At 44.6% G+C, this 26,923-nt stretch overlaps 2 protein-coding genes across 8 annotated transcripts in view; one reads left to right on the forward strand and one right to left on the reverse strand.

Moving 5' to 3' along the window:
* Positions 1-3,999: 3,999 nt before the first annotated feature.
* Positions 4,000-15,473, reverse strand: LOC144108632 (uncharacterized). The gene is made up of 13 exons (XM_077641821.1): positions 15,056-15,473; positions 14,713-14,893; positions 13,479-13,609; positions 13,263-13,396; positions 12,615-12,814; positions 12,491-12,529; positions 11,268-11,481; positions 11,074-11,165; positions 9,062-9,165; positions 8,619-8,972; positions 8,414-8,518; positions 8,222-8,322; positions 4,000-6,996 (listed from the first exon to the last, which is right to left on the reverse strand). The coding sequence occupies exons 10-13, from the start codon at positions 8,730-8,732 to the stop codon at positions 6,915-6,917; spliced, it is 402 nt and encodes a 133-aa protein (XP_077497947.1). The 5' UTR covers positions 8,733-8,972; positions 9,062-9,165; positions 11,074-11,165; positions 11,268-11,481; positions 12,491-12,529; positions 12,615-12,814; positions 13,263-13,396; positions 13,479-13,609; positions 14,713-14,893; positions 15,056-15,473; the 3' UTR covers positions 4,000-6,914.
* Positions 15,474-21,239: 5,766 nt separating this feature from the next.
* LOC144108642 (protein SERAC1-like) overlaps positions 21,240-26,923 on the forward strand; it is a 92,943-nt gene continuing 87,259 nt past the window's right edge. For 2 of the 7 annotated variants that reach the window (XM_077641829.1, XM_077641837.1), the window contains exons 1-3: positions 21,727-21,911; positions 21,967-22,070; positions 22,122-22,283. In XM_077641829.1, coding sequence (XP_077497955.1) covers positions 21,859-21,911; positions 21,967-22,070; positions 22,122-22,283 — 319 coding nt within the window. In that variant the 5' untranslated portion in view covers positions 21,727-21,858. Of the gene's footprint in view, positions 21,334-21,539; positions 21,912-21,966; positions 22,071-22,121; positions 22,284-26,923 lie in introns of those variants that run through there. The other 5 variants (XM_077641847.1, XM_077641855.1, XM_077641833.1 and 2 more) reach the window with 5 other exon arrangements.

A 26,923-nucleotide genomic window follows, 5' to 3' on the forward strand; every position in this document is an offset into this window, starting at 1 on the left:
TGTGCGGCCAAAATTAGAGTATGCATCATCCATCTGGCACCCATGGCAATCGTATCTCACCATCGAATTGGAATCAATTCAAAATCGTGCAGCTCGGTTCATCACTTCATGTTACTCAAGAGAAGCCAGTGTCACCGCCCTCAAGCAGTCCCTCCGTCTCTCAACACTGGAATCACGCCGCGTCGTTTCCCGCCTATGCTTACTTCATACATTTTATCATAACACAAGATCACGGCACGCTCTATTAACCGCCCCACTACGAACGTCCTCCCGGCTTAGTCACGGTAACCCGATAGCACGCATCAGTGGCCACACGTCAGCTTACAACTCATTTTTCCCCAACGCAATAGCACTATGGAATTGACTGCCTAACGACATCGCTGCATGCACTGATCACAAAACATTCCGCGAGAAAATAAAAATTCACCTCACATAAATCTTGATCACTTCTGCGCTCTTTTGTAGCGAGTATTGCTTGACATATCTTTGTTAAATGATGTATCACTTGCTGGAAAACCCTGATATGACTACAACCCCTTTTATGTTTGTTTGTTCTTTTTATTGTTATGCATGTTCCCATCATCGCCGTTGGAAACCAATATGCCCCCCTTATGTAATGCCTTCGGGCCTTTAAGGGATCAATAAATGAAATGAAATATGGCGGATCAAACTGGCACTGGGCGCAGGTGAGGCTGGTCGAGTAAGAAGAGCAGTGCAGCTGCTGCAATCAATTTTTTTTTTTGAACAACGCGAGACCAGTTAATAACCTAACATCGCAAGTGCTTGTCTGGCGCAGGCAGCAGTGATTTCTGTGTTCTGAGAAGGTCTTCGATGAGACTTTTCGCCTCCGGTGGAAAGTCGTCCGCGCGCTGGGTGACTGCAGGTTTGTGTGTATAATTGTTCCGGCGCCGAGCATATGCTGGTTTCGTCGAAGTCTTGGGGAGGTTTCCCTTTGTGCTGTTGATGTTGTTTGGGGTCGTTTGAATGTGCCAAGATTCGAGGAAGCGCGTTTTTGCTAACTCAATTGTTCCGGCGCCGAGTATGCTGGTTTCGTCGAAGTTGATTGTGTGTCTTAGGAATGTTCAGTTACAGGACTGCGCTTTCTTCCATAGTTGCGGGCGTCGTTTTTGTTTTGCCGAATTCTTTCTTTTATATATTTTTGGTTTCGCCGATGTAGCTTGCGTCGCAGTCGGCGCAAGAAATTTTATAGATATTGCCTTGGGCTGTTCTTCTCCGTGGCCGATTTTCGGAACACCTAGCTGGTAAGCAAGCGCAGCAGTGCATGTAGACTTGGGCGCAACCTGGAGACCACCCTTTTCTCAGGATTCGGGCGATGGTTTCGCTGGCACTTCGGCATAAGGCAGAGTGACGTATTTTTTTGTGGTGGCGTTGACTGTTATGCATTGATTTCTCGGCAGTGAGCACAATGCATGTTCCCTCAGAGTCAGCCAGGGAGTGTTCTGCCATCGCGCTCCTTTCCCTGTTAATGAACAGGGCAGAACACTGCGAGGCGTATGAACAAGGTTGATTTCGAGAGAAGTATTGGAAAAATTTGAAAGAAGAAGACACAGAAGAAAAATTTGGTGTCGATCGAGGCGCTTGGCGCATGCTGACTCAAAATTAACTGGCGTTTATTTCCCAGATGATATAAAAAGAGCGTTCCTCTTTGTTGTAGCCATGTATTGGTAATGGATTAGGACGAGTTGGTCCTTTGCGAAGGAGGCAAAGCCCACGTTTATTCCGCGGCCGCCGAAGCCCCACGCCTGCAGCACAACTACGCGCACGCCCATCCAACTACGCGCACGATCCATACAGGGCTGGCAGCACCGCCCCGCGGAGAAACACGGCGGACTCAGACGGCGCTTCAGCAGCCTTCGACCAGGCACAAAAATATAGAGGCGGCTTTGGCCCAATGTGCCCATCAGGGTTACCAGATGGGCCCGAGCACTAATCGCCAAAGAGATTCCTGAGAGTAACTTAAATGTAGTCAAAAGTGAAGATGTCTTGTAGCCCGAAAATAGCCAAAAATAATTTTAAAATTTAACACGAATAAGAAGACTCTCCAAAACCAGCGTATTCAGCCCCCAATGAGCTTCTTACTATTTCCGCGAATCATTGCACTATCTTGAGAAAACGATGTGCGTCTTTTTCGTCCCCGTTTTTTCGTGCTGCTTCGTTTTCTCAAGATGGATGATTACCAACTGGCCCAAACTTCGGTGCTTTTCATTGCACTAGTCAGCTGCCGAAACGGCGACGCCGTGGCGACGCCGGCCACGGCGTGGTCATTGCTGGCCGCAGTATATGTTCACGAGCACTTTTAGGATTTATGATTTTTTTTAATGTGAACATACTTCCCAACTTCATGCCCAAAGTGAAACATGTTTTCACCAGCAGACCAGTCGATCGACATGAGCACACAACAGATGTGGAGAAGCGAGCTGCAGTAAAAGTTACCCGTTTGTGTTGACCCGCATGTTGAAGTTGTTTCTCAGTTTCCTGTGTGCGGAGATGGAGGGTGACAAAAAAGCTGGTCACATTACAAAGTGATAAGAATTATTCACCACTATTCTTTTCATACTCTGAGGCACTAAGCTATGAGAAGCTTCACTTCAGGAATTTATATATATATATATATATATATATATATATATATATATATATATATATATATATATATATATATAGAAGTCAACATAGTCTAGCTGTTTTTCACCTTTCATTGTACAGCACGTGGGAGAATGGACAAATGTTATAATACTGAGCTGTCGCTGTGCAGCAAAGCATCATTTTAAAACTGTCTGGGTGCTGAACATGCATGTGAAGTAGATAAATGTTTGCGTCTCTAGCTTACATGTGATGCATTGCATGATTGCTTATAGGAATATTGCACTGAATGGTTGACATTGATAGGGGCGTTGATGATTTCAAGAAGTCTGAAAGGCTGCAAGGATGGCAGAGGCCAGTCTGGTGGTCGTTGGGTCAATTACCCGTAAGGATAAAGAGTAATAAACGTGCTATAAAATTACTAGGGTTAAAAGACCAAGGAACAGATTGTGTTCACAGACATCCCAAATTTTTTGGTTCAAGTTCAAGTTTATTGTTATTGCATGTGCTACATGAAACAGGCTTACATATTATATACAGCATCCCAGAGTGAGAAACTGCCAGGGGTATCACCAGTATCGTAGGGACGGTTTACCAAAGTCAGTTAACATTCAAGCTATGCCGCAGTGTTCACGCCAAAGCTAAAACTGGAAGGAAATGCCTTTCGTTCAACATCGCACAAGACTTCGTTAAAGGAACTTGTAGAAAATGCTGAAAACAACTCGGATCAAGCCTCTGTGTGTGCTGGAAAAGCCGAAGCATAATTTTTTTACGCTCTACCATGCTATTTATTATAATTTACTATTTGTCACTCTGATCTCCTGCATTAAAATTATTTATTACATGCTGTGCTGTATAATTTGTGCCTGCAAGAGTTTTTGCAAGACAAATGTTATATCAGATGTTATTACCCACATGACAACAATACTTTCCAATTAACAGCTAATGAACTTTCTCATTTTGCAGTTAAACAGTAAAGCTGCCTATGTGAAGAGTTAATTCTGCTTTTGGCTGCGGTCTGCTTTCTGTTTTGTCTTTATGCCTGACTTTATCTTGTGGTGCCTGTAGCAGAGTTATGCAGTAGGCTTTGATGCTTTGTTTGACTTGGGGTTTTCATTAAGAAAAACACAAGGCAAGTTAATATCCTGCCTAGCTGCTTGTGTTATTACTTACCTACCTTACCTTGAACACTTTGCATACACAGCATAAGTTTTATATTTCCACATTTCTGTACATATGCATCAACAGCTGAGGCGCCAGCCATTGGGGACATCTGTCCGTACATTATCTGTTGGTTCTTCTTCGACTAGGCTCTGAGCACTAAGTTCACGACAGCAAAATTGCTACAGGCTCTCCTCTGCCTTGATGGGAAGCCCATAAAGCCATTCAAGATATGCCATAAAACAATGCATTTATTTTAGTACTTCTTTTTCATGTACATAAAGCAGCAACCAGTATTGGGAAATCAAGCACAGGAATTCTTAACATTCAGATCGAGCTGCAAGTTACATGTAAATGGCATGTCATGTCCCGCACCGTCATATGCAGGCTGTGAAATGCATTGCGTGGTTAATTTTGTATGTGAGAGGTTCTTGTGCATGTACCAAAGCCTCAGTAAATGGGTGCACCTCTCTCAGTGCTGGAATAGCTGCTATGTCACTTGCCTATCCATGCCCTTGACGCACATTAGTAGAGGTTTTTAGCCACAAAGTCTAGGCGCGCATGCTCGGTGCAATTTGTACTGGCAGAAAGAATACAGTAGGGCTGAAAATGCAAAACATTTGTCATGCAGTTGCATTTTTGCATTACAGACGAACTGAAATTCAGTTGCTTGAGACAGTTGTTATGCGTGCCAGCTTGTGGAGTAATTATTCCATAAGCCATACCAAATATTAGACAAAAGCGGTTACGCTGAGAAGAACATAACCGACAGCTCAACGTGCCGCATGTGCCAATTTTAGTGCAACTAAATCGCGGTCTACCTTGCTTGCAGGCAACGCAGCTCCGGTGCTACCGCGTGGCAAGAAACCCTTGCAGCTCCGACGCAGTGCACATGAAAGATTTGTAGACTATAAAATCACAAAATATTGCAAACTGTATGGTGTCTTCATCTAGAAGTGATACATGGGCAATGAGGGACGCCATAGCGAAGGGCTCCGGATTAGTTTAGACGGGTTCTATCGCACAGCACACGGGCGCCTTTCGCGCTCCGCCGCCATCGAAATGCGGCCGCGGCGTCCCGGATTGAACCCTGGTCCTCCGACTCGGTAGCCGAGTGCCCTAACCACTAAGCCATCGCGGCTGGTGTAGAAAAAGTACCTCAAGTCCTTCGAGGATTTGCATAATGCAAGCTCTTCGCCGTCGCAGCCATTCAGTTGCTGGTAGTCCATATATTCAGCGCCTGGTAGCGCGAAACCTCTTGGAAATATGTTCCCTAACATATATCAATGTAGCACGCGAGTAACAACAGGAGAACTTTTTAGCGAGTGAATGAAGCGTCCTAAACTGCTGCGCGAACAGACAACGCACGCCGAAGCGTTAGCACTTGCAACGCTTTTTCGCCATTAATTCAAATACGGAACGTCGAGCGCGGACATAATAATGTACGTACAGCATGCTCACCTTTTTTACGACTTTATCCACGTGTATTAACACATTAAGAGACGAATTCAAGCTTGTCAATTCCGCATTTCAAGCAAAGCGCTGTACACATGCATCTCGCCGAACGACCCGGAAGTCGGAGTACCCAGCATGCCTTGCGGCTCGTTCAGATTGGACACCACCCCTACCATGTCGTTGCAGCATGGAGGAAGGAAAACATCACAGAGTTCATTTTGCACTATTATTCTTTTAAATGCTGCTTGAAATTGCTGTGCTGTGGGGTTATCATTGTGGCCGCCATGTGCTCTGATAAGCCCAAAAAAAAGTTCAAGGTGGTCCGGGCAGATTTTATAGGCTGGAATGTACTTCAGTATTTTTTCAGTACTTCAGACTTTTCATACAAATGAGAAAGCCGAGAAAACCTGCCTTGCGGTTTGTCTCTTATGATTTTACGCCTGTTTACAGGCTCTCTCAAAGAAGAGAGGTACTGAGTCACAACTTCAAACATGTTTTGTATTTCCATTGTATTTTTTTCCAATCCTTCTGGTACATGTTTCAGGAATTTAAAGCATCAAATATGTCATTAACAAGAGTTAGAAACTCTTCTGTTTGCTCGCAGTTTGCAAATCCTTGTAAATGCAATGCTCTGCACTCGGCAAGTGCTGTCACTACTGACTGGCTCATCACTTGTGCTGCCAGACGAACCTTCATTGGTTGCCTGCGCCACGCAATGTGTGCTTTTCTAAGTTTGTTTGCCAGGCATATGCCTCCCTTTTCTTGCAGTGTGTGCAGCTTTTCTATATACTCCCATGCTACAACTTTATTATTCTGATGAATGAAGCATTTCATGTGCGCAAAAGCATTCCTAACCAGCTTGAGCATGTGACATGGATCTAGGAATGCCGCCATTGGTTCTTGGTTGGCGGGATAAGGGAATGTTGTTTTCAGGCAGGTGATGTCTGCAAAATCGCAGCCTAGCTCTTGAAGCATAGCTATATTTGAAGGCGTGCTGTCACAAGTTAAAGAGGCAATTAAAGCCCCAGTATCATGTGCACAGAGCAATCCTTGCCTAACTAAATTTGCCCGTTGCTCACATACTAGCCCATCAACAAGAAAGTACCCAAGTGGTATCTTCCAGTGACCACTGATGTAGACTGCCACTAACTATTACAAAGGCAGCCTTTGCCTATGGTAAACAGTCTCCATCAGCTCCTGCACCGATATCAGCAAAGCCTTCAAAATGGCCCCTACTCTACCTGTTGTCGTATTGACATTTCATCGACACTGTACAAGGCTACATACAGTTTGGAGGCCCCAGCTGCTAGCCTCCCAGCACTTCAGTCTCAGTGCATTGAGTGCCTCTTTAGAGAAGCCTGCCCTTCCATCTATGCTTTCTAACCACTTTCTTAACGTTCTAGGATGCAGCAAGCATGTATCAAATACTTTTCTTACATAAGCATAAGCTCGAGGGGAATAAAAATTAAGGGTGAGAGCAAAAGCTCTCAGCTCAGGTGTGAATTTTTTGGGGGCATGCTGTCCTGTGTGCTTGGTGACCTGTCACTGAAGGAGCTGTTCATTTGCTGCACAAAGGCCATCTAACACCGCTGCCTGCTCTTTCAGCAAAATACTTTGTGTCGTTAGTGCTTTCAGGACACATTTCAATTCTGCGTTTTGTTTTTTAAGGCGCCTCCTTGACTGCTGAAGCCTTTTTATCTGCTTCCGTGACCTCTGTTGCTGAGCAGCAAGTCTTGCTGCACGAGCTCGCAAGAACGCCTCCTCAGGGGTGTCAGCCTATAATGTAGAACCACACACAATTATTGGATTCTTACTGGCACCATGATGTGCTCAATTCAAAACAGTTCTCAGATATTACTTTGAACTTGCCAGCATCCATATGAGGCGATGTGAATTCCAAACTCTATGAAAACTGTTTTAGCTTAGGGTACCAGATGCTGTCTTGATTAATTATGACTAGCTGGTCTGCTTGAAATAGAAGTTCATGTATTGCATAATGCATAAGACATATTATATATACTGGTAAACAATCATTTCTACAAAATCAAATTTGCTATAATCATACACTTTATAGGGTTCTTTTGCCTAGGGTTGTTTAATAAGAGCATTTCCAACAATCACCAAGACCCACATGGCAACATGCACATGTAGTGCATTTGTAGCATTAGCTAGCTTCTTTTAGGTGTGGTCACTGAAGCTGGCACGGATGACGCAGCTGGCTGCTCCTGCACGTACAGTTGCTCACACTTAACTCAGGGGCTAAGCACTGTGCAATTAAATTTGTTTTCAGTTTTAGCGTTATATCACTTCATTCAGTATATCACTATCTGATTCATGCCATTTGGCTTTCAAACTGAGGCAAGTGGTTGTCCAAAGTAATACAAAACTGCAAGGACTCTGGCAGCATTTAAACAAATGAAATTTGTGATTGCATAAACAGTCTGGTAATGAAAGGCTGGTGAAAGCTATATTCAGAGATTGATATCTCTATGCAAACAAAAAAACAGCAACATAACAAGAGCAGAACGTTGTGATAAATTGAATATAGTTCACTGTACACGTAGACTCGCCTAAGGCTCGGGCGAAGGAACAGCTAAGAAATACATGTTAACAGTGTCACTCATTCAAGCGTGTTCCACTCACAATTTCAGTGTGCATTCACAGTGGTTCAGGTCAAAATCATTTTTTGAAAATTCAAAATATTTTTTAAAAATTAGGTTATCCTATCCCAACACAAAATGATCAATTGTTTGCTTCCATAGCATTTGTGGCTGAGCTGGCAAAGCTGATAAATCATTTGAACCCATTGCACCTTGTTCTTTGCTTCTATAAGCTTAGACGATCCAACAGAATGAGCTATATTTGGCTTAACAGCCTAAGTTTGTTGTAGCTAAGTGAACTCTCACGGTGAACTCTCCTATCACATCAGAGTAGTAACCTCTGTCCATTTTAAATACAGAACAAAAGTGATAGAGAACTGAGATAAAAATCATCTGCTTACCTGTGCAAGTGAGGATTTGCCACGAAAAAGTGCCGACTAGGCCCGAGGGGCCAGGGGCAGACAAGAAGAGCTGAGTTGTGGAGAGTGATGTCCATAGGGGCCTGGTGTTGTGAAGACATATATATTTGAATCTGCTTCCATGTGTAGGCCACGTCAGTAGTTAGTAAAAGGAACAGACAAGTTACTTTTTACCTCTGACAGCTCTAAACCTTCAAGAGCTGCACCAAGATCATAGGGGCCAGGGGCAGATAGGACGGCTTGGGTTGAGCTCCGATCAATAATGAAGTCCATAGAGGCCTGATAGTACAAACACATCTAGCTGTGAACACTCTGCTTTTACATACAGGCTGGGCCAAACAGTAGGTTAGACGTGCATGCCTGGCAAACAGGGTCATACCTCTGCCAGCGCTGAATCTCCATGAACCCTGGCAAGACCAGGGCAGCCAGGGGCAGACAAGGTTTCCGAGGTGTCATTGTCTAGGTCCGTGACAGTCTGATAGGAAAAGGGCATTTAGTATTGAACTCTGTTTTCTGATACAGGCTGCATCAAATAGTAAAAGTATGGTGTGGCATGGTTTGAGGGCTCCGGATTAATTTTGCCTCCACCTAAATGCATCTAAATAGTAAAAGGACAGTAAGAGAATTGGGAGGTGCCCCCTCTGCCAGCGGGGTATCTTCTTGAAGAACACTGCCAAGATCAGAGGCAGACATGTAGAGTGGCTGTGCTCTCAAGATGAAGGCCTGTGGCAGCCTGAAAGTAAATATGCATCTACTAATGAACTCTGCATGCAAGCAGTGCCAGTCAGTCAAAGCAGTTGTGTAGACATTTGACATAGGTACCTGTGCAGGTGTTCAGGAATGCCAAGAGTGAGCAGTGCAGGTAAAGATCCTCCAGGATGGCTTGCGGTGCCAAGAGCAGGGCATTGCTGAGTTGGACAAGGCATCTGGGAGGTAGAAATCTCCAGCATTGGTTAAGGGTTCTTACTGAATATGATAATGTAATGTGTATATAGCTACGCTAATTAACGTAGGTATATATAGGACCACCCTATGTACGTGATGGCAAACAGCTCACACAGCACAATCAGTTCCTATTTTAGCTAAGATATTTATAATAACTCTTGAAAACAGGCTTTTCAAGGTAAAACGGTGCTTTCACCGTGACTGTAGCACAGCAGATGGCGAATGGAAAACAGGCTGACTGTACCATATGGCCCGCCAGCCATATGCTGTAGCATTGACGCATGTCGTATATACAGAGTGTTTCACCTGAGACTGCTAGCAATTTTTAGAAATAAGCTTGTCGAGTTAAAAGAGTGTTCTCTTCAGCACAGCTTCGTCAGTGGTATTGTGCTTCAGATTACAAGTGTATTAACTACCAGAGCGCTTTCTTTGGCATAGCATTTTCAACAGGACATGCATAAGAATACGGTTAAGACATGAACTAGCAGGTGGGTTAACATGTATGCATTGTGCCGTGCTGGTATCTAATTAATATTTAACATTTTTAGCTGGTATAGTTAGGTTCCTATTGGGACGTTTGTAGCCCACCGTGAGTAACCTTCATATTAGTGTTTAAACTTGTGGAAACTCCGTTCTCGTTGCTGCTGCAACGCAAGAAATTTTGGGTCCACACACGGGTGAAACTAAAACCGCGGGCTCATAAGCGTGGCTATAAGTTTCTCTCTGGTACGTCTTAGGTGGAACATCCTGTACAGCCATTTTTAAAACTTAGTTTTGCGGCTCATTGCAGTCATTAATCATCGGATGGACAACAGCAAGCAGTGCAAAGTTGATTTTTACGTTTTGTGAGATATTCTATTTTCCTTCAGTCTACAGCGCAAGGAGTTTCGGCTCTGAGCGCGGGAAACCGAAAGTGGGCGCAAAAGAATACGCATATCGCGCTCGGCAGACTTGAATGGGTTCATGCATACATAAAAAGAAATAGTACCAATATAATCTCTCTCGGCGCCTTTTTTTTTTTTTTTCGTCTAACTAATTGTACGAACTATTTTAAGTTTCCGGGAGCAGTATTTTAAGCTCGTTGGCCACCCAGTTTCGGTTTCAAGAACTGCGGGAGAGGCGGCATTTCAGGCTTGTGGATCCACAGTGTGAAAGAACTCAAAAGGAGATTACGCGTTTTTACGTGTGGTCACAAGCCTGGACCCACATGATGACGCACGCACCACACGCAAAAAAAAAAGAAAACAATGCACCACCGGTTTTTCCGGGTCAAAACAAAGCTCGCCGGACCCGACCGCGCAAAGAAGCTTACTATGAAAAGTGCGCCAGCCTTGGCCACGTAACAAGCTCATGCCGGTAAAAGCTGTTGCCTAGCAATGTAGATCAATGGTGCGGGGCAACAGGTGCTGCAGTGTACGGTACGTCCCTGTTGGTCTCGAGCTCAGTCCATGGGGAGAAAGTGCATCCTTCCGCGCTGTTCTGAGCACACACCTTCAACGACATGCGCTTTTCCCACTGACAACGCCTCTCTTGCCGCCACCGAGACCGCCGAAAAATAAAACCCTTTCTGCTTCGTGTTTAGCACCGTCGGACCGCGGGTACACCTGCACTCGCACCTTGCAAGTGCATGGCGCGTCAGCTGATGCGGAAAACCTGGCAATGCATGGACACTAGTGCGAATTAATTCAACGCCCCACAATAGTTGAGCACAGTCTCTGATAACAATGCTCGGTTTTTTGTTCTTAAATAGGTTCTGCACCTGGTGTGGCTTAATATACACACCTTGAGTCAAGTGGAACAATACCAGAACATGGATGAAATTATAAACCCCGAAATAAAGCAGGGGGCCATTGCGCATTCTCAACATGTAACAGTAAAAATATAGTTACAAGTCCATCTGCCATAGGTGAGAAATGCTCCACATCATCCATCACGGATGTTTCCAGCTCTGCTGAACAGGGTACAGCTGCTGTAAAACAATCTGAAAGCATAAAGCGCTGGGTGTGAGCATTCGATGTACAAGATCCCATGCTATTACGAATGCTTTTACATGCTCCATCCGCATTCTCAAAATCAGTATAACCACATGCTGCAGTCCTTATCGGTTGCTGGGGCTTCCTCAGATGGTCCAGCGGGTGTCAGGACTATTGATGCAGCTGCTCCCATGTCCCTTTCTGCTGCTGCCGCTTGTTCAGCTGCTGCTCCTCTTGAAGCTGTAGGTTCTCTCTGAGATGCCTACACTCTTCCATTCACCACTATGCTATGTGCCACTACAGGCAAAGCATCTGCACACCAATCTGCAAGTTAAAGATGAACACAATAGCCAATTCCATGGCACGTTGACACATGCAACCATGGCTGTATGCATATTTTTGCAAGAACGTTGTGCACAGTCTGGACCTGCTTTTTCCATTTACATTAATATATTGCAGAAAACAAATTTCATGAGACAACATCTTTATATTTAGTTAATATTTATATTCTTGCAATACTTGCATATATGCACACTACCAAATCTAATTCTAATTCAAGTTGCAGAACTGATGCATGCACACATGCTGCACTTGCAACATGAATGCATGCACCACGGCTAGAATTTATTAGCTCGCATTGGTGCTCTTCCAGGTGTGCAATGATTCTCAACACCTCAACATTGCTACTAGCTAGCTATCAATAGCAATTTTCTTCCACAAAATCACTGAAACGACCAGAGACAGAGCGTATGCAGTGAGAGACTGAATAGAGGTGGATGCAGCATGCGTTTCTTATCTAAGTGCTTTCAAAACTGCCCTAGAAGAGATCCAAATAACACTGCATTCATGGAAAGCAGCCGTAATACTTAACCATGTGCATACAGTACACAGATTGCAGCAACACAATAGTCGCTACTATCTTTTATGCAAGTGTCATGGCTACTATCTCTGTTGCAAGAGTCATGGCATAAGCCTGTTTATTTCACCAATCCATTTATCACCACCAGTTATGGCCGCATAGTAGATGGTATACTCCAGGCTCAATCATGGCACCCGTGACGTCACATGCAATCCGTGTACACCTTCCTATTTGTACTGGGCAATATGGAAGTTGTAAGCGAAGGCTGATACATGCTATTTGTACTTCTCCCTGCACTTTTGGATGCATCTGTACAGTTAAGAGCAACTGGCTTTAAAAAATAAAATCAAACGCAAGTGTGCTTGCAATCTGCTGTACATTCATGCAGCGTGCACATCGCTTCTGAACTGGTTCACAAACTGCACATTATCCGAAACTGTTACACGTGATTCAGTTCCATGCACTCCTTCTTACCTTGTTGTCTTTTTGCCACGTGATCCAGTGTTTGCTGAACTGGAAGAGTATAGGTACAGTTAAAGATGGTTCCAATATTAGAATTCTGGACTAGCACTGCAAACACAAAGCAACGAAAACTTACATGAACTCAACTGCAGCTCAACTCTCCTTTTTAAGAAGTCAAGTTCTCTCTTCAGGGAAGCAGTGTGCTCTTGTTCGAAACGGTATCGTTGTTTCCAGTACTTCACCTCCTTCACTGCATTTTTCAATTCATGTGAAGACAGACTCATCTTCCGATTCACTACTGTCGTCGAGAATTTTGTGCTTGCACTTCTTGCTGGCCTAAACATAAAAAGATTCCAAACACACAGTACAGACGTATGCATAGCACATCCAAGAAAAAGAAAAGGTCAACTTTTACTAATGTTTCATTGCATTTTTGAGAAATCCCCATTAAATAGGTTTTCATCATGATGCAACACAGTCACTGTCAAGTATGGTTACTTGTAAGAAACACATCCATTTGATCCTCAAATTATTATGATGCATGCAACTGACACTGTAGTAAATCAGTTCGCTAACATACTTATCAACCCATCAGTTGCACTGAAAGGCTGGAAAACACATGCAACTTAAGAAGGGACTGCAGTTAGTGCAACACTTTATCTAATGTCTACTGCGGAGTCAAAAAGCCAGGAATCTAAAATCATAAGAACAATTCGCCTGTTGCAGAATTTGTAAAACAATATGTGGTTAATTCACAACGGTGACTACCGATGGTGAAAATTACCTTTCTGCCAATTGAACTGTGGCCAGGAATTGCAGCATTCTTTTGCAAAGAATGCGAAATATGCTGTTGGAGCACATCCTCGTACTGCGCTGCTTCTTCGAGGTGCTCTGGTTGTGCTGCTTTGCCTTTTCCTGCTACAAATTATCACCTGTTGTTAGACAAGCAAAGCACATGCATTTTAAAAAAAGAGTGCTGTACACACAAAGCAAATGATACCTGTTTCAAGCTTTTCTTTCTTGCAGCAGCAGGAACGCCACCTTCTGCAACGTTTTCCACTTCCGACATGCGAATTGGTGGCACATGAACTCTTTTTACCTTCATTTCTCGTTCCATTTCTTCTTTTGTGGCTAAAAAAGTTTGCATACCATTTGTGTATTCTGCACCATAAGCTGTCATACTAATCAGACACTGTTAAGCTTAGCTATATACTATCCATAATTCACATGGGGTTCAAATTGCATACACATATAGTTGATTGCCATGAGGGAGTTTCAAAGCAATTTTGGCAACCACTCATTAATCCACACATTAAACATTAACTCAGGAACTAATCGCGAATATGTGACTAAAAACAGCATGGGAGGAGGAAGTGATATGACATACACAGGGTGCTGATTAGCTTACGCAGCGCAAATTGTTACAAGGTGGAAATTTTCACCCTTTATACATTTTAGACTACCGCCTGAAGGGCTAAGCGATACATGCGGCTGCCGATTGTAGCATGCGCTAGCTCAGCTCGCGTCGCGTACGACGCTGCTAACCGAGTCATCAATTATATATTCGGGGCAGCAGAAAACAGTTTCAAAATTCTCACAGCGTGCAACTTATGTTAACATAACTGGCAGATTTCCTAGCGTCTAACTGTAGGATTACTGACTACAGTCAGCCTTATATAACTGTAATTGAGTGATCGACAAGCACTGTTTTCGAAGGATGCATGCTTTTTTTTTTTTGCCACATGAGCGCGGAATCTCAAGTGTACATGCGGCCTCGATCGGAGCATATATGTGAGGAGATGCTATGAATTGTTTTACATATACATGCAGGAAATCATGTACGGGCATAATAACATGCATATGTGCATCAATCGATCTATTCCCTTTGCTCAATTTCCTTGCAGCATAAAATATCAATGGCCAAATACCACATAACGAAACAATAAGTAATAAATACGATTTAATTATTATTGGCATGAGCATGATCGTCAAAAGGCCTGAGCAAGTGAAATTCTATTTCGCGAAGGCGCAATTAACTTTGTGTCAGCTGCCTTAATTATATGCTTGCTGCAAAGTATTCGTTTTGTCGATCGCTCGATGCATATCGTGTCATATATATTGTTCGTCATATATATGTATACATGACCCCCGGCCGCAACATGTGGTGAGTGATGCAGATCACTTTGATTTTACGCGTATCGTATAGGCTGAATCATAAGCAAATTCAGACTCACCAAAAGAACCGGTAAAGCGCGTGCTTCCATAGGCGAGCTCTGTTCGGCGATGTGCGATCAAAATGGTCCTCCAGAAAATGCTTTAACAAACACAGCTAGGTGTGCTTGGCAGGCTCCGCTGAACATCGAGCGGCCAAATAGCCTGTGCCCATTGCCTTCGAAGAGCTGCGTTTGCAGGAACCTGAGAATGGGAAATTAAACTATATAGTGTATGCAATTTCATACAATAAAATGGTAAAATCTCGCATGTACTGCTTTATGCTGAGCTAACACATTCATTACCGTAATACACATGATAGTTCATAGACTCCTAACGCGTAGCTGAATTAAGAATTGTACTCACAGGTGATAGGAGACGCCAGCCTCTCTCGGTGGCCCTCGATCGGGACGTGCACCCAGCTGGCACACAAACAGCTCGGCATTGTACCAGCTGCGAGCTCCTACTCTTGCGTCTTCACTTCACTTGCATCGAATGAAAACTGACACGACGAGACCGGATAGGCTTCGCGTGGCGAGGGGCCCTCGTTTCTCGCGTTTCGGCGAAGGCAAATTTCTAGCGCTGAGCTAAACAAGCAAGTATATACTAGTTTCGTCGAATGCAGCCTTCGACTTCCCAGGGACGCGGAGGACAATCTCTACCGTCACAAAACGACGCAGCCAAAAGTGGCGACGGGTACTGCATGTCAAGATGGGCCACACCAGTAATTGAAAGCGAGGGTCACTTCCCGTGCTTACAATAAGCACCTTTCCCGGCTGTTACTAATTGCGACCAGGGCCGAGCTGTTGGAGACGACGCAGTAACCTGAAGTCTGTCTCTCACGGGTATTTCCGCTTTATTAACTTTTCCGCTGACGAGCACCGGCATATATGGCACCCTACACCGGCAAGCGCCCATGAGGGAGCACGCTCCTTAGTTGGATTTGAAACACGCGCGGTAAACAGACTTGTAAATGTAAGAGGGTAAGGAGTCCGCCCGGACAAGATGGTGCCGAACTCGTTTCTGGCAAGGAGGAAGGAAAAGTTTTTTTTCATCCGTGGTTTCTGGCGTCACAAAATGTCACGTGATAGCCTTTTTCGTTTATCTAGTTTTTTTTTCCTTCCTCCATGTTGCAGGCACTAGGGCCCCTAGGGTACAGTGCTCTAGAATATGGGTAGTGGGTTCAGGAGCCGGCGCCTCCATGCGATGCGGTGAGGCGGCGAGTGTCGACAGGTCCCGGATGTAAGCGGTGGCGCTGTTGTAGCGTGGGCTGTTTTGTTGTTCATGTTGTACCTGCAAGGTTTGGAGGCCAAGCTAGAGGGGAGCGGACTAGGTTTCAACCTATCTTTTTTCAAGCAAGGGGAATTGATTAAACAGACATTACCGGGACTAATATATGCGGACGATATAGTGATAATGGCTGACAACAAGGAAGACCTGCAGAAGTTGTTAGACATATGCAGTACAGAGGGAGATAGATTAGGCTTCAAGTATAGTAAGGAAAAATCTGCAGTCATGACATTTAATGAAGAGGGCGGCGAGCATAGAATACAGGAGTTCGTGCTAAAGGTAGTGAATGAGTACAAGTATCTTGGGGTGTGGATAAATAACAGTGTTGAGTATCTGACAGAGCATGAAAAATATGTAATGAATAAAGCTAGTAGGAATGCAGCTGTCATGAAAAATAGGGCACTGTGGAATTACAATAGGTATGAGGTGGTAAGAGGGATCTGGAAAGGGGTGATGGTCCCTAGCCTGACTTTCGGGAATGCGGTCCTGTGTATGAGGCCAGATGTTCAAGCAAGGCTGGAAATTAGGCAACGGGGAGTAGGGAGGTTAGCTTTGGGAGCACATGGCAATACACCAAATCAGGGGGTACAGGGTGATATGGGATGGGCGTCTTTCGAGAGCAGAGAGGCTAGCAGTAAGATAGCATTTGAGGAACGATTGAGAAGGATGGAGGAAAAGCGGTGGGCTAGGAAAGTTTTCAGATACCTGTATATAAAGAATGTTGACACGAAATGGAGAAAGCGAACTAGAAAATTGACAAGCAAATATCTGGACAGCAGTAAGGGGGCAAATCAGCAATTATCGGTTAAGAAAAAGGTTAAAGGAACAGAGAGAGCTTTGTGGAAAACAGGGATGCTGACGAAATCGGCACTAGAAACATACCGGACCTTTAAACAGGAAATTGTCAAAGAAAATATCTATGATAATTGTAGGGGAAGTTCTTTGTTGTTTGAGGCCAGGACTGGAGTTTTGCGGACTAAGAAGTATAGAGTCAGGTACCAGGAGATAGACACTTTGTGCATTGCGTGCGGAGAGGAGGAGGAAACGGCTGAACACTTGATACTTTTCTGTAAAGGGCTTCACCCTACAGTGGAAGGCAGCGGGGCTGACTTACCCAAGGCATTGGGTTTTAGGGATAGTGAAGGGAAAGTGGATTTTAAGAGGTTAGAAGTAACCAAGCGAAGGTTATCTGATTGGTGGCTAAAAGCAAGACAGGAGTAAAATTTCACAAGACATGGCTAGATGGCTTGAGCCACCGCCCGATGTAAAGGGTTCAGCCGTATCCATCCATCCATCCTGTAGGCTCGGCGCGCCCGCGCGCGCGGCTAGCAGTCCCGCCAAGCTGCCTGCAGCTGTTTGTTGCTTTTTGTGCGGTGCATTTTTCCTCTTTGTGAGTTCGCGGCGTTAAGACTACGGTCATGCCGAATCGTCGGCGTCAACGGCATTGTTTTGCTCCCGGGTGCAAAACGGGATACCAGTGGACGAAAGGCGATCAGCCGTCGCTCTTCGCTGTGCCAAAGGATGAGAACCGACGGAAGCAGTGGGAACGCAACCTTCATCGAAAAGATAAGGTTTTGGACGAAACCTGCTGTGTGTGTGAGCTACATTTCGAGCCATCATGCATTGTGAGGGACTTTATACACATCATTGACGGCAAAGAAGTCCGCATCCCGCGTGGAAAGCCGGAACTTTTACCCGATGCGGTGCCAACTTTGCTGCCGAACGCGCCGAGCTGTCTGTCAAAGAAAACACCGCTACAGAGACCACCTAGAAAGAGGAAAAGCACAAGTACATATCCTAATGAAGCGAAAAGACCACAAAGTAATGCTTCCGACGTTAACAAGGAATCGAGGTGTCCGGGCATTGACACTGAGAGTAGCGTGTTGGCGAACGACCAAGACCCTTGTGAAGTTGACGAAGCATCTGTGCCGGACGATTTTTCTAAGCTGGATGTTCCTTCAAAGCCAGGACAGTGAGTTTACTGCAATTTGTGACAAAGGAGGGTTGCTCTACCCGTCTCGTGTGCTTTTTTTGATGGTGAGAAGGCTGGAAAACCTTTCACAACTTTTTTTAGTCAGGAAAAGCTGTGCAGTAACAGCATAGTAGATGTTATGGTGCTGGGAAAATCTCAGATTTCATGTGGTGTAGGGTGCAGCAAGCACTCAGAGGCGCTCACAGTCAGCATTCTCAAGTTTTATGTTTTGACAAGGCTGCATTTTTATGTTAAATCAATCAATGAGTCGCGAGAAGCTCGCAGGAAAAAGAAGCTTCATGCTAACATGGGCAAGTGCTCATAGTCGTGCGGCTAAATGTACTGTGCAAACAAGAAAACACGGCATTCCTTTGAGAAATTCAAGAATATGTCTCACACTGTGCATACATAGTTAGAGCGCTGCAATAAAGGAGTGCTTTGTTTTATAAAAGTTATTTTATCTTGTCTTGCATTCATCAGCGTTTATACATCGGTGGCAATTGACCCTTCGTTTTGATGAAAAAAATGCATGCATCAAAACAACAATTAAAACAGGGGCATGAAATCTAAACTTCGACGAAAACTCGTTCGGTCAGGTAGAAGATTCATGTAAAAAGGAAAGGAACGCCGACCAAAGGTTGTTAGAAAAAAAGACGTTTCGGCTTCCCTACGGAAGCCTTGATCAGAGTTATCAAGGCTTCCATAGGGAAGCCAGAACGTCTTCTTTTTTAACAACAACCTTTGGTCGGCGTTCCTTTCCTTTTTACAAAACAGAGGCATGCATACCACACTTAAAATTATCGCATTCACATATAGTACGCTGTACACACAACGGTCTCTAAGTGAAGCGTTTTTTTTTAATTCCAATTTCTTGTTGCCCCGCCCCTCTACTATAACACTTACGATGGCTCAAGCTGGAGTACACTCGGCCACGTTTGCCGACAGCTTCGAGTTGGCCGCTGGATAACCCCGATGATCGATAGAATGTTTGCTCCTCTCCCTGTACTCAGCCTTTCCTATGGGTGGCGATAATACTACTATGCACTAACGTTGAAATATGGGAGCCGTACCTGCAAAAGAGCACGATCAGCGTTGCGAAGCATTAACGGGGCCGCTCGTCCGCACCACCGCGCTATCGGCTGTTGGCTACTACTACATTTAATTTTCTTGATTCGCCGACAATATCTGTGTACAGCTTCACCTATTTGTAGGACCTGTTTTAAAAGACAGCGCCTTGCTTATTTCTCCGACGATTCTATGCACAGCGCGCATCCACGGCGCGGCGCGCCGCATTTCTTACAGCCCATGCTCTGGTGGCGCCATCTGGTATCGTCGACACAAGTCGCCTCACCGCTGGCCGCTCCCTGAACCCACTACCCATATTCTAGAGCACTGTACCTAGGGAGGCACTGCGCCGTGCCGGTTTCGAACGGCGGCGGCGTGGCGGTCGTTTCTAGTCGGCGGCGGCGTAGAAGGATAAACCAAAAATTTAAAAAGCTATTTAGCTACGGCCTTCTTTGCTAAACTGCTTGAAATCTAAGAGCTTTTCGTACTAAGGTCTCAGAATACAGAGGGGTTGAAGGGTAAGAGAAATAATAATAATTGGTTTTTTTTGGGGGAAAGGAAATGGCGCAGTATCTGTCTCATATATCGTTGGACACCTGAACCGCGCCGTAAGGGAAGGGATAAGAGAGGGAGTGAAAGAAGAAAGGAAGAATTAGGTACCGTAGTGGAGGGCTCCGGAATAATTTCGACCACCTGGGGATCTTTATAACGTGCACTGACATCGCACAGCACACGGGCGCCTTAGCGTTTTTCCTCCATAAAAACGCAGCCGCCGCGGTCGGGTTCGGACCCGGGAACTCCGGATCAGTAGTCGAGCGCCCTAACCACTGAGCCACCGCGGCGGGTGGTAAGAGAAATGCCAAATTGTCTGTAAATATTTTGTTTTTTTAGGCGCCGTATTAAAAAAAAATTAGGCACATATCACAAGCGCGTATGTTGATTGCGTTTATATATTTCTTGCTCACGGACGTGCACAACCTTTCTGCGTCGTAGTCGCGACTGTTTTCTTTTTTTCTATCCATTGCGCAGAGTCAACTAGTGAATTCGTTATAGAATTGTTAAGCCGGCACCGACGACTCTTGATATATGCTAATCGTACTTCCACTTGTTCTAAATGAGATTGTGGTTATACATTATCATTTACGTAAAAATAAACATACCTCTTCTATGGCCAACTTTTGCTTGATTCAGCCCTTTACCTGTCAACCAGTCAACACAAACAAACTGTCCGACAGTTTGTGAAATCACTTGCTCCGAATATTAATCACCATTTGTCTAAAGTAACTGTTCTTATAAGGGCCTTTTCCCGGAATAAGAAAGAAACACTACTTTTATTGCAGCAGGTGAACATTTTTATAGCTAGCTGAGATATGTTACGATGCGTTAATCGATGTCGTTTTGGGACATATCGCTGATTCCACCCGCATCCACTAATGCCCGCGACCCTCAATTCGCGATTTCGACGTTCCGAAATGTTTATTCTCGTTGCGCCATGTTGCGCTTTTGACGAAGTTTAGGAATTACGCGTTTCGTTGTATGGTGACGATACACATGCGTATACACGCGGAGAGCAGCTAGGGACTTGCTTTTGTTTTCGGTTGATTCATTGAAACACACTTGACATGTTGACTGCTTGACATGATTATATGCTTCAGACATGGAAAAGACTTAAACAAGACAAGACTAAATCTGAAACGTAGCTAGATTTTCGGGGGAAAAAAAAAAAGTGTTGTGCGTTTTTATCGCTGACACATTCGAAAATTTCCCCGCCTCAACCGCTGGCTCATTTGCGGTGAAACTGCACACAGAGCTTGCGTATTATGGTAACTTTTGTATCGTAGCAAGCTTGACAACTGTAATTACTTAGTTCAGGCGCACATGATGCGAAAACGTAAGCGTCTACGAGAGATCGGCGAGCCAAAACCCGCAGACGACGCTTTTTCGCTGAGAACCGGCAGTGGCGCCATCTGTTTTCGGCAGCGAAAAGCGTCACGACTAGGCCGCCGAGGCGAGCGTTGCAAGGAGCGCGGGCCCTTTGAATATGCCGTTCCGGCCGTTTCGTCTGCTTCAACTGAAGCGCTTACAACATTTTCGGCTAACTGAGCGGGAAAAATATCAGAACAGCTGATTTAACGAGGCTTTACCTTTCAAAGAACATTGTTTGCAACGCTCGTCTCGGCGGCCTTGTCGTAACGCTTTCCACTGTCGAAACAGATGGCGCCACTGCCGGTTTTTAGCGAAAAGCGTCGTCTGCGGGTTTTGGCTCGCCGATCTCTCGTAGACGCTTACGTTTTCGCATCATGTGCGCCTGAACTAAGTAAGTACCATTGTCAAACTTGCTACGATACAAAAGTTACCATAATACGCAAGCTCTGTGTGCAGTTTCACCGCAAACGAGCCAGCGGTTGAGGCGGGGAAATTTTTGAAAGTGTCAGCGATAAAAACGCACAATACTGTATTCATATTTAGAGGGTGCGTCATCGCGTCGATTGAAAACGTCGGCGGCGGCGGCGCAGCGAGGGCAGTCGGCGGCGGCGCCTCGGCGCGCACCTCCACGCTTGTAGTGCAGCCAACCGGCCAATCCTATCCTCGAAGATAGATGCATGACCATTCAAATATGGCGCTCATGAATTCGAAACTCGTAGTATGTTCGCTTGTGCGAGGTCTATTCCGACCTTCTGGTCAGTTCGTTTTCGGGGATCGCGTACGTATTTTGTATAATTGAGCTTGTTATCTTGCCGTCCAATTGACCGACTTTGGGCAGCAGCTACCATTCGAGAAGTCTCCGCGATGTGTGCTGCTCGGTTGACCTAAGGTCGCGCGCCCTTTGGTGCTACCTGTAATGATGAAGCTGAGGAACGGCGTTGTGATTGGCTGCATTACCGCAGCGCTCGGGTGAGTTGTGATGTTGGTGACGGACCGAGCGGGACCACCGCGCTCTTCCTTGCAGGAGCGGTTACGCACTGCGTCATGACGTCGGTTTCATGAGCCACCTCTATGGGGAGAGGCCCTCGGCTGCATTGAACGAGTCGCCGTACATATGCTTCTCAGGTAGCAAGTGCTGGCGAGTGCGCGTTTGCGTACTGATTGGGGCTTGCCTTCCAGAATCGGCTCCAGCGACCGAAGCGTCCCCGTCATGGAGTTTGAAGCATATATTTCGCAAGGAAGCTCGTCCACACTGGCATCTGTTGTCAGAGGCCCGGTCCAAGGTGCAGAGGGTGCGACACGAAGCCGTGAAAGCGCTTGGCAGCATGACAAGCTTGAGTGGTATGTTCTTCTGACCTCCCAAGTGTGACGTGCGCGCGACAGCACGGCATTTTTCAGTTTCAGTTGTTTTATCATTTGTCAGCATCTTAAGTGATTTTACTGGGAGCATAGTTCTCGGTTGCCTGTGGTTGTGAAGGTGCAGAAAAAGGGACCAAGAAATTTTTGCACATTGAAATCACGGTATCATGGCATCACTCTATGTATGTACCATATACACTGATGTGTCACATGCTGTGATAGTTGCCAGGATTTGTTTCTTTTGTGCTGTGGTGTCACAATGGGAGGCTGTGAAGGTATTTTCCATTTTTTCAAAATGACAGGAAAGTGACACATTCTTGCGCAAGTGCATAGCATCAAGGGCCTTTTTGCATCTCCTCATGGCTGGAACTATTTTGATCTTGGAAGCTTGCTTTGGAACAACAACATAGCCTCTGCCACAAGGGAGAGAAAGACCTGTGCATGTTGTGCCATGCTTCATGGCCTTTTAGTGAACAGTTACGGAAGTGAACGCCAATCTTATTTTTGCACTGATAGAACTCAAAGTGGTGACGTGAAAAGAGGAACAAAAATGTTCATATGTATATCTGCATTCATATTTATTTCCGTTTTTGGTACATTCAGTATACATGGGGTTATCAGTGTTACAGAAGGAGGTCCCGAAGCAAAAACTGACCAGGGAACCTCCTGTTTGACAGTGAAAAATTAGTGAGCTACAAGGCAGTTAGAGTACTTAAACAGTACAGGAATGAAAACCAAGGACACGTCATAATATATTGCTAACGAGCAAAGCATTCGATAAGGTACCTCATCAACATCTACTCTTAAAACTTTCCAGACTAAACTTGCATCAAGAAATTATTGCATGGTTAAAAGAGTTCCTCACACATCATTCCCAGTCCATTACTGTTAACAACTACTGCTCTAACCGTCTACCGGTAACATCGGGCGTTCCTCAGGGAACTGTCCTAGGCCCCCTCCTGTTCTTAATTTATATTAACGATCTGCCACAAAATTTATCATGTCACATCCGCCTGTTCGCCGACGGTTGTGTTATTTATGTTCCAATTACTAATACCGCTGATCAAGAATCCCTCCAGGACAATCTTAACCACATTCAATCATGGTGCAATCACTGGTTGATGATACTTAATCCCAATAAGTGCAAGCTCATGTCTTTCCATCGTCTTCACAACCCGCATTTATTTCCTTATAAGATTTCTTATTCTCCTGTCGAACTTGTCCCGTCCTATGCTTACCTCGGCATCACTATCAGTAATGACTTGTCATGGCGCGAGCACGTAACAAAGCAAATATCATCTGCGAATAAAAAACTAGGCTTTCTTAAACGTCATCTTCACGTACACCTCTCAAAATGTAAAGCTACTTGCTTACAAATCATTAATCAGGCCAAAACTTGAGTATGCATCCACCATCTGGAATCCACAGCAAGCTTACCTCATTGATTCATTAGAAGCCGTGCAAAACAGAGCCGCCCGTTTCATTCACCGCTCATACTTATCCTATATTAGTGTTTCATCTCTCAAGCTACAGTCTCAATTATACAGTCTTTCCCTCCGTCGCCGTAATTCTAGCCTGTGCCTATTTCACAAATTTTATTATTCCCAGCTCAAACAGCAGCCATACATCTGCGCACCGCCATGAGGCACGTCTCACCGCATTGGTCATCCGCTGAAAGTTTTACGCCAACGTGCCCGTACGACTACATTTTCTAAGTCATTTTTCCTCCGAACAGCAAGCGACTGGAACGACCTTCCCCATGAAATTGCAGCCATCACCTGTCCATCAACCTTCCTAGAAAAAATTACATCCCACCTGTCATCATGAAAAAATGTTTTGCTTCCTCATGTTAACCCCACCCCTTATGTAAAACCCCCTACAGGGGGTCTTTAAGGAAATAAAAATGAATGAATGAATGAGTGAATGAAAAATATGTACTGAAGGTGAAAATACAAGAACAAAGCCAAGGATAGCACATGTATAAATGCACAGGGTTCTTCATTAGAGGGAGCCAAGTTCCACCACAGTATCATCCTCCCACCTAGGCCCCTACAGTCAAAACGAAGTGTTTAAGATGAGGAATGGTTATAAAACAGTTATTTTGATGTGATGGATTTGCAAAATGCACAAGATATTATTGAGCGGTAGTTTTTAGTTTTATGTGTAACATCAGCAGTGGAAGGCAGTCCCTGCACCGCTGAGGCATCAGTGTAACAAGGTGCTTCCAAAGCAATTTCCATTCTCTCAAACATGGCAGATATGTCTTTTGTTAACTGCAGTAAAAAAACCTGAAAACATTGCCTCAAAGTGACCCGGTAAGTAAGCAGTTCTTGGAATGCGGGTCCTTGGCTGCCAGTATCGTCAAAAAACCTGCATGGCCATAACACTGCATTATAAACAATGACAGGACTGGTTCGACAGATTGAAGGTATGGGGCAGACTTGGCGCGAGAATATTGGCGGCACAGAATTATTCAATTGGATCCCTGATACACTTAATATTCCCTCCCTTTGTCGACCCAGGAATCCTCTTATTTACTTGCTGGCCGTGGTAGATTTCCATTCTATTTTAAAAAATTTGGTCTTTCTCCTCCTTCAACTTGTTCCTATGGAATGCTATGTGAAGACCTCCGTCACTACTTCCGGGATTGTTCCCTTACTGCTCTGTTAGTATCTCTTTGCTCATCGGATATTATGCCATCTACTTGCCCCTCCCTTCTAAGAGACCTTGCTGCGTATGCTCTTGTCCTTCAAATGGTTCACCTCATAAGCAACACAATTCCTAATTATCCATGCTGATTCCTTTCTTTCCTCTCATTTCTCATACACAAGCTCTGAGGAGGGCACCGTGCTCCTTAGTTGGGCTAGGATGCCTTTCGTCGTAGCCTGTATACTGTGACTGTGTGTTTGGTTTGGTCTTGTTTTGATTATGTTTTTATTTCCCTGGTTTTCGTTATGGCCTGCACTCTGTGTTTTGTTTGTGATTGTCACCAAGACAGTGACTTGACTGGTTTTCTCTCTCTCTTTTCTTTTTTTTTTTTGTCGTGGACTGCACTCTGCACTTTGTCTTCCTTTGACTGTGGTGTGGCTTTTGTGTCCTCTTCTTTTTGATCTTTTTTATTTTTTGCTGCTTTTATCTTCCTTTAAATTTTTTTTTCTGCGGAGCATTTAGCTCCTTTTCAGTTATCTTCAATTGGTGTTAAGCCTGGCAAAGCGTAGCGGGTTCCATGCTCCTTTTTTACATTTTCTGAGAGGAACAATAAACGAGCAAAGGTGGGTGGCCGCACCTCCTGTCCCCCCCTGCGCCTATGATAGTACAGGTAGGATTCTTTCTTGTCCGTCGTTGCGGCGCTGTTTTTAGTTCTTCAGTGATGCATCAACTCGCTCAGTTTTTGCTTCTTCTGTAGGATATGCATGCAATACTTCAACGTAAAGTGATTAGACGTCCCGATTTAGGTGGGACAGTCCTGCTTTTACAGCCATGGTCACAGTATCCCAAAAACTTGCTTGTGGGATGCCGTTTTGTCCTGCTTTTGGCTTTGTGGAAGTAAGCCTTGATAAATAATTTCTCTTAAGATCCTTCGAAGTGGGGTGGTCACAAGCACCACAAATCTCGGTTTATTTTCCTCTTTCCGAATCGTGTTCTTTCCAAAAGACCACACCGCACAGCACCACCACCTGTCCGTGGCCTCTCCAAACTCGCGTCGTCCAAAGAACCATAGCAACCCCCCCCACCGCCAGTCAGGATCCTGCTTTGGGGTCCATAGAATATGTTCACATTACTTTAATGAATACGTTTATACGAAGTGGGGAAAAAATGCACTAGTGAGCAAGTGAAACCAGGGTAGAAAACAACAAGAATGCTTAAGTGAATGTAAATTACGGTTTGATTTTATTTCAGATGGTAGTGGAATCCACACAGAGATGGCTGAAAAAGTATGCCCATAATTAGTGTACATTGTTAGTAGTAGTTGGTTTAGTTGCTGAGCAAAACTAGTATGATTGTAATTGAAAAGTTTCGACAACTCAAACATATTAAGAACAATGCGATTATTACTTGTGCAAAAGATAAATGATGACAATGGGAGAATGCTTAGATTGCAATAAATATCCAGAATGTGAGCTCAAAAATGGCCAAAGGTAATTAGACAGCTTGATTTTGAAGGTGGCAGATGCATGATTGATGAGTGTTATGTGTGGTGCTCCAAGGCGATGTGCAGTACATGAGGTGGCTGTGTACGAAAGGAAAATGCAACGTATGAAGGGTAGGTACCTGAAAGTAGTGGCGGTCTTTAACTTTAATCACAAAAATACCAAAAACAGTTTGACTTAATGAGTTTAGTGTGCTAATCAAGTTTTAAATGACTGTCTAAGATGACACCAAGAAACGTGGTCAAGTCTCATGGGTAGATGTAGGGGGGTTAAAATGTGCCCGGGGCACTGGAATGACTTGCTTGGTGCAGGAATGGAAAACTGTAAAGGTTGTTTTCTTTGGATTGATTTGTGGACGGTTTTTTGGCACCAAACATTAATATTGTAGAGGTGGTCAGCATTTAAGTTAGTGGTTAGTGCAGATATGTCACTATTGGAGGAAAAAATGGCAGTGTCATCGGCATAAAGAAT

This window comes from Amblyomma americanum, chromosome 1 (genome assembly GCF_052857255.1).
Source record: "Amblyomma americanum isolate KBUSLIRL-KWMA chromosome 1, ASM5285725v1, whole genome shotgun sequence".
Classification (NCBI taxonomy): Eukaryota; Metazoa; Arthropoda; class Arachnida; order Ixodida; family Ixodidae; genus Amblyomma; species Amblyomma americanum.